General features: G+C 32.3%; 1 protein-coding gene across 7 annotated transcripts in view; it reads left to right on the forward strand.

Moving 5' to 3' along the window:
- Nucleotides 1-7,795, forward strand: part of Marchf7 (membrane associated ring-CH-type finger 7) — a 50,253-nt gene extending 42,458 nt beyond the window's left edge. For 4 of the 7 annotated variants that reach the window (XM_074070923.1, XM_074070919.1, XM_074070922.1 and 1 more), the window contains 4 exons: nt 365-474; nt 2,280-2,393; nt 3,886-3,934; nt 6,502-7,795. In XM_074070923.1, coding sequence (XP_073927024.1) covers nt 365-474; nt 2,280-2,393; nt 3,886-3,934; nt 6,502-6,560 — 332 coding nt within the window. In that variant the 3' untranslated portion in view covers nt 6,561-7,795. Of the gene's footprint in view, nt 1-364; nt 475-2,279; nt 2,394-3,885; nt 3,935-6,111; nt 6,137-6,501 lie in introns of all 7 variants that reach the window. The other 3 variants (XM_074070924.1, XM_074070921.1, XM_074070920.1) reach the window with 2 other exon arrangements.
- The last annotated feature ends 620 nt before the right edge of the window (nt 7,796-8,415 follow it).

Below are 8,415 nucleotides of genomic sequence, written 5' to 3' on the forward strand. Positions count from 1 at the left end.
AAGTAGGAAGTACAACTGGCATTCCATTGCCTCTGTCAGCTCCAACAATCATAAGGATGTATGAATATCTGGGATTTGTGACATCTAAATAATGGGTGGAGGCTTAAATATCATAGGGCAGAACCTGATATGCACATTGGGTGTTGCAGATTACTATTTTAAGAAACATTACTGGTTTATTGAAGTATTGGAATCTTTCGTCTTCCATCCTCTCTTTGCCCTTGTCTTCCTCTCTATTTTGTCTCCTCTTTTCAACATTCCCTCTTAAGATTGTCCACATTTTTAAATCTAATCCCTAGGAGGGAAAATACTTTGTGAGGACAGCATAAAACTAAGCTTTAACTTGTCATTTAATTTTTGCCAGGTTCTTCATTAGAGGCCGTAACCACCTGTGAACTCTGTAAAGAAAAGTTGCAGCTTAACCTGGAGGATTTTGATATTCATGAACTGCATAGAGCTCATGCAAATGAACAAGTTAGTATATTTTGCATAATTTGGTAAGTGTCTATCATATGCTTAAAGGACAGCTCTTGAAGAAAAGATTAAGTCATGGTCAGAAACCCTACAATAAAATAATATTCTTAACATAATTCTCTCTTACCTTGTTAGATGTTTATAATAAAGTTCATAATTTTTCTTTTTTTTTTCCTTTTAGCTTTAAGTAAAATACATGACCCAGTTACAGGTTTTAATTTTACTAAGATAAAATTCATTATGTTTCATAAATAAGCTTGAAAACAGTAAAAGTGCTCCCAAACTAGGCATGCCAACCTTATTTCCCCAGAATTGTAAGCAATTAAATGATCCAGTTGGAAAATTCTTGCAGAAGGCCATGTGTTTTAAGTAGATTCCAAGGGTGACTTCATCACTCCAAAAGGAAATCTTGCAGCCATTAAGTAGTTATTTCTTCTCCCAGCCCTTGGCAGGCACCAGTCTCTATTCTGATTTATGGATTTACCTGTTCTGAATAATTCTTATAAATGAAATTGTACAATACACAATCTTTTATGAACAGCTTTTAAAATGTGGAGCTCAAGTGGTAGAGTGCCTGCCCTGCAAGTGTGAGGCCCTAAGGTCAGACCCCCCATACCACCAAAGAAACAAAATGTGGGAATACCGGATACCCTTCGAAAATTTGAGTAGACCTATGGACCTTCCTCATAAATTCTTGTATATAGTGTCTTTGAAGAGTGAGATTCAAAAGGGTTTTTTTCTCCTGCCCAGCTAACTGCTTTAGATGTTCGTCATGTCTCTTAAAAACCAGCTCTTTGGCTTTTCATTAAGTGATGATTTTTATTGTTCAATCATTTTACTGACCCAAATATCTTACATAATTTAGAAGTGTTAGAAAATATCAGGTGGAGTCATGGTACAGACAGTGATGCCTTGTTTCAGCTTCCTGGCCTTAACTTGTTTTAGTTCATATGAATCATGGATTTTAGTGGCTTGATAACTACCCTCATTTTAAACACTAGATAATGTTTCCTCATTTTCCATGGCTTCATCTTTTGCAAGGTGATGTTTTAAAATTTAAATTTTTTTCTGAATATATGATTTCATTGTTACGCTAAAAATCAGCAAAATATACTCTTACAGAAAATGAATAAATTTCAGTTTTTCAGATGCGTTAATTATCCAAAAGTACAATTTATCTTTCGCTATAAAAATAAAGGACAGATTAGATTTTTAACAACACTATATTCGTGATCTGTATTTATAGCCTTAATAACAGACTAGGACTCATTGATAGAGTGCTTGCCTATTATGCGTGAGGCCCTTGGTTCTCTCCCTAGCAGCCTTCCCCCTTCCCCATCAAAGAGCTCTTATTTCTACCAATTAAAATTTTTGTATGAACAATTATTACACTGTAACATTGTTACCTTTATTAGTTCATTCTTGTATTTACCATTGCCTTTAAGTTAGTTTTATTACACAAAAACCATTTGAGCAAAGATACAGCTGTTAACCACTTACAAATGTTATGAGCTTAAAAAACCCAAAGCATTCATTCCACCATCAAATAATTTAAAAGTTAAACTTTTATATAAAGCATGACAAAAAAGATTGAGGATTAAAAAAACCTTCACACCTATTTGAACTCAAATTTTAGGAAATCATTAAGGATTTATGTCTTATTTTAAGAGATGGCACAGTATGCCTTTCTAGAAAACGGATATGAACACATTTCCTTTAGTTATCAGTAAACTGTGGCTATTAATTACAGTTGTGGTTTTTCATTCTCCATTTTTCCTTTTCTTCTGTTTGCTTCCCTTTTGAAGGCTGAATATGAGTTTATCAGCTCTGGTCTCTACCTAGTTGTGTTACTGCACTTGTGTGAACAAAGCTTTTCTGATATGATGGGAAATACGAATGAACCAAGTACACGTGTCCGAGTAAGTAATGTTGGAATGGGAGAAAGAGGGTGTGAAATGCCAGGTGTTTTGCTTTGGGAAACAAATTGTTTTATGTGTTCACGTCCTATTTCCTTTTGGGAAATTCTTATTTTTAAATGTTCCTTGAAAATAAAGATATTGTAGATTTAATGGACATTGCTGTCTTCCTTGTTTCTACAACAAGCATCCTGATTTTCTCATAAAGCTGTTTAGAAAAGAAGTCATTTTCTAGCTCTTGAAAACAATCGAAATATATTTCATTGAGAAGTGGGAACAGAATGGGAACTCCAAGGAAAAATTTTCCTTTTAATTTAAAAAGACAACCCTCAGTATTGTATCTTAGAAACATGAAATTGAACTCCAAAAGGAAAACGAATGCAAGAAATCTTCAATATATTTGTTATTATCGTATAAAAGATTTCCAGTATACTAATTTCTAAGTGTCCACATTACAAACTATTTAAGGTATGAACTAGTTGGTGTTCCTAGGTATACTATTATTCATATAGCACATTCAGGCTAGCATTTTGTTAGCCTGAATTTTTAAGTAACAGTGCTGTTTGCCTCAGTGTACCAACAGGAAACTTACAGTCTGCTGCGTTGGCCATTTTGTGTGTGGCAGAGCCTGTGATCACTATCTGTCCTTAACTGCAGCATTCCAAACACTTCATATCTTGAAATGTGTTCATAAATATGTCCTTTATACTGCAATTGATATAAATGTTCAATTTGGTGATAAAACTAGTGAAGTTCATGTTAAGGTGTAATGTTTTTATTTAGAAAATTATAAAAAATGCAGTTCAAAATTGTATAATATTTTAAGCTAGTAATATATTTTTCAGTATGTGTACAGTATAATTGTGAGTCAAGTGACAGGTTATAATTGGTAGAAAAGAGAACAAACCATTGAGCATTCAGAATTTCAGCAAAGATTTCTTGACTTCTAAGTACTTAAACCATGGACTCCCCGCCCCACTTCAGTTAGTGCTCTAAAATGATTTCTGAAAATCTTGAGATGAATAAACCATGTAACATGTATAGAAGTCTGTAGAAGTTACTATTATGATTTTATTTTTCAAGTATAGAATTAAATATGTACTCTTACCAAGTTTAGGCAGGCAAATTTGAATTCATTTGTGTCCAAATAGTAAGAGGGGTGGGGTTTTTGTTTGGTTGGTTTGGTTTTTGGTTTTCCCCTTTATTTCATAAATTTTTTTTAATGTTATATAGGAAGATACCATTAGATGAAATTATTTTATTGTATCTGTTCGAATTTCAAGTAACTGGTTTCTCCATGACTAATGATTATATAAAACATTTAACAATAATACCCTTAAGGTTATAATTTTTTATATAGGGGAGAAAGACCCATGTATAAAGGATTAAAATGGTGTTTGATTTTTTTTAAGTAGAAATGAATCTCCTATACTGATTCTTTTTAGATCCATTTGCAACATTTAAACTACTGTATTTCTTTCTGCATTGTTTCTAGTTTATTAACCTTGCAAGAACTCTTCAGGCACATATGGAAGATCTTGAAAGTAGGTGGAATTTCCCCTCCCCAGACTTGTTGAATTTACTTTTGCAAGTTAAACCCACAGAAAAAAATCTAAGTATGTGTGTGTGTATTATATATATATATATATATGTATAATATACACTCTTTCCTACCAAATTAGAGCTTTGGTTTATAGCTTAATTAATTTGGATAATATGGGTTAGACAAATGACACTAATTTTCTTAACAGTATATTTTTTTAAATTGTATTTGTTTTAAGGTACTGTAGGATATAATTTTAACCAGTAGTATTTTACTTTTTTTAATTTATCATATATAATAAAAAAGGAGATACATATTTAATTGTTAAACTGTATCTCTTAAGGTTTTTTAAAATATATAAAGAAATTTTTACTTCTTACTTAGCTTTACCAGATCATAAAAGTTTTCTTTTGGCTTGTGTATGGTTCCAGGTAAAAAAGGGAGAAAGTTTGCTTTGATTCTGAATCCATTGTAAATGCCATAATTTTTTTTTGTTCCTTGTTCAGTTCTTCATGGACTTTTGTAGGTAGGTAGATGCAGTCTCTTCAAATCATAGTCCAGCTCTTAGTTAAAAGGGCACATAATCCCCCCAGTCTTTGTGGGCATTTGCACAGCCTATCCTCTTGATAAAGTTCTATAGTACCTCCATGGTGCTTCATACTAGATGGGCACAGGAATTGTTGGCTGTGGAACAGTTCCTAGGGAATCCTGGATTGCCCCCATCCAAATCCAACCTGTCTTAATTCTTTCAACTAAATCAACTGTCTTCCCCATTCCTGTATTCCTTTAGAGGAAGCATAACATCTTTTGAAGATAGGTTAAGGACTTAATTTTTTGAAAATTCTAAGACATGAATTTTTGTTAAGCCTATACTAATTTCATGTTTGAAAAGGATTTGACAACACATTATTTCACAGTTTTAATTGCTATATGTGAAAATAAAGGAGTCAGTGGGAATTTATTTTTGAAAATTACATTTTGCCAGACATGATGATGGTCACTTGTTTCAGTATATTTTCCCCAGTTTTCTCCTTTTTTAAAAACAAGCATTCTCATTTAGAATATAGCTTCCTACATACATCAAAGTCTTTCCCAATATGTGAGAGAAGAAAAGATGGAGGTAACATACACCCAAGCTCAGCTGATAGTGAAAAATGTGAGTGCTACAAATTAATTCCAAAGTACCAGAACATTGAGCTGGGTGTAATAGGTCATGCCTGTAAACCCAATTAGTCTGGAAGCAGAGCATAGACTGGCCCTTGGCAAAAGCACTAGAACCTATCTTGAAAATAAACCAAAAAAGTAAAAGGAATAAGGCCATGGCTCAATTGAAGAGCAATTTCCTAGCAGTTTCCTTTGGGTTCAAGTCCTCTGCCTGTCCCCTGTACCCCAAAAACACTAATTTATCCTGAAAATTAATTTCGACTGAATTTTCTTCTGTGGAATTAATCAACTGAAAAATACAAAAAGTTCCCTAAAAGAGGGATTTTGTGTTTTACTTTCACATTCCTGTAATAATACAACAAAAATAATAGGGTTTATCTCAGTTGTGAGATAGACATATACTTGATGTCATTTATTAAAAGTAGATTTCCTCTATAAATGTTTCATTTTTTTCCTATGCTTTGCTTTGGATTGATTCCATTTGCTGGATGCTCTTAAATTGTCCAGTGTTAATACAAGAAAAGAGTATATTAAACCTTTATGTCCTTTATAATCAGGGACGTAAATGCTGGGTAGATGTTTATTTTAGTGAACTTTCATTTTCTTTCATGTGTAAAACAGTTAATAGAATACTTAAATTTAGTGTTTTTTTTTTTTTTTCCAACTATTGTGTCCTTGGTAAAGCCATTCTTGGATACTTTATATTTAATCTTGAGCCACTGATGACTCTTGGATAAACTGAGGTCAGAAATGTTGCATAAGTCATATTTCTGACAAGTTGGAGACATGGGAATTATTTCAACAGGAGGATTTTTTGAATCCAGTTATTTTAACTTAGGCTGTGTCTATATAAATAAAGCTTTTTTTCTTTTTCTTTTTTTTTTTGGACTTACTAAATAGAGCTTTTTCTTCACATTGTATAGACATAGCTTTGATATAAGTTGCAAGAACACCCATAACCTGTTATTCTATGTACATTTTTTTTCATTCTCATCGGATGCATCAAACATGCAGCGGTAATAAGCCAGATTCTACTCAGGTGTGTGAGAGCACTTGCCTTAAATTCACTTTTTTTCTAGTGTATATATCATTAGCTACTATGAAGACAAATTGGTCTCAAAAATGTTTTAGAAGATGCTCTTTGAACCACGTTGTTTAAGCATTTTCATTTTTATAAAAAGTATATAACATCACAAAAAGATGTGGGGGCGGGGGTGTTGTGAATGGGTATCACCCACAGTCAAACCACCCTAACCCTGTCATGATAACTTACCATTTTGACCAAACAATATACTAAATTGGGATTTTTATTTTACAATTCATTGCTGTTCTGGCTTCATATTTACATTTCCCTTTCTCATCTCCCTTAAAATGATTCTTGATCATCCTGTTTTCTTTCAACAGCTTCAGAGGATGATTCTGAAGAAGATGGAGACCATAACAGAACATTTGATATTGCCTAACTTCATTTAGGACAAATGGATGATCTGTGAACAAGTGTTTATTAAAACTGGCAATTAAGTATGAGTTAATTTTGTGGGGGAATGCCTATTAAATATATTGACAATAAAATGAATATATATTTACATGTGTACATGTATGTATATATATTCATTTTCAAGTGTTGCTGAGTTAAAATTCTGCTGGATCTTTTAACATTGGCCAGCAAATCTGATGTTTATAATATGGTAATCAAAAACATTTTTCTTTTAGGTGAGTAGGAAAGCGTTACCCTTGTTTTAAGTATCTAAGCAATGCTCACCAACCCCTTTTTGCATTCTGATTACTGTAGTAATATTTATGGAAAAAAATGTTTGTGTTTTAGTCTCTTGCTAGTGAGAAAGATGGGACAAAATATACTTTTGAAATTAAATGCCAAATGGCATCTAATTAATTTTCCTTTAAAAATTCCTTACGTTGTCACATTTTAATAATCATTTATTTCCAGTGTTCCAAAAATTTTTTTTAAAGAATGGGATGGTTATGAAGAGCACTATATTAAGTTTCCAAATTTAATTTGAATTCTAAATTCACTTAGCTTTAAAACCTAATTTTAAAAAAGTGTAAAATGTAGAAATGATGGATAAATTTTTATATTGATTTGCAAAATGCAGATTATATTTGATAGGCCATGATATGTAGGTATTCCTTTTAGGGATATCACAGCTGTAAATTATATCAGAATTGCCAGTCAAATGATATTTGGTTAAAAAAAATTATTGCAATCTCAAGTTAATGGAATATTTTTTTAAATCCCACGAAGTTTCAGACACTGGTTTTCAATGTGTTTTTTAGTGTTGTCACTTCTTTATAGATAAATAACCTGTTTGGATCCTGGTCATTTTTAACTGTTACTTGGTAATTCTGAGCATTTATTTGATGATGATTAATATTTTTCACTACCTTTGCTAAAAGGTGAAAGAAGAACATTACCTATTCAACATGAATGTGTCTGCATTGTGGGTTTGAGTTGTATATGCTTCCATAACATTGTGTTTTTCCCTGTCAGCACCTCCAGTATGTACACTTATCAAATACCCTAAGTGGTTTCAGATTAAACTCTGGTGTTATGGCAACAAACTTTTTCAAAACCTACCTGAAACCATGTAATTTCTCAAATGTGAATGAATAGTTTGCCCACACTTAGTTTGTTGGTCTTATGTAAAACTTTGGCTTGAAATAAAGTGAATACTGATAATTTCATGGTTTGAACTGTTTCCTTTTAAACCGGTGCCTTCAGAAAACTTCAGACTTAAATAGCCAAGAATTTTATTAAAATTTCAAATCCCATTACATATAAACACAATTGCTAAATTTTTGCCCGTTATCTTTGCATTGCCTTAAAGCAGACACACAGAATTTAAAGATGCCAGTTTGAATATATTCTGTGAGTGCTTAGGTATGCTTTGAACTTGAAATATTGATACTTTTACCATATGGTTACGCCGTTAATAGTTTTCTGTCACCACTTTGTAGTTACTGGAGTCTCATAACAATAGTGCCATTAATTTTGAATGAGATGTGTTTTGGATTTGTAGTGGCCAATGAACACAGATGATACAAGCTGGAATCTTTTATCTTTTCTAATACTATTTTGAACTACAGAAAGTGCCATGGAAAGTCACTATTGTTTCAGCTTTCTTCTATTTTACTTTTTTACTCCCAAATGATTATTTTACCTGTCTTAAAGTGGGTGATATATGTACCAAAACCTTTGAACATTATCACTGTTTCTAGTTTTCATCAAAGCATGAAATTTATAAATGCTTTGGGAGTATGAAATAACCTTGTGTAGGAAAAGATACGGTGGCAAGAGAA

Source organism: Castor canadensis, chromosome 4 (genome assembly GCF_047511655.1).
Source record: "Castor canadensis chromosome 4, mCasCan1.hap1v2, whole genome shotgun sequence".
NCBI classification, from domain to species: domain Eukaryota; kingdom Metazoa; phylum Chordata; class Mammalia; order Rodentia; family Castoridae; genus Castor; species Castor canadensis.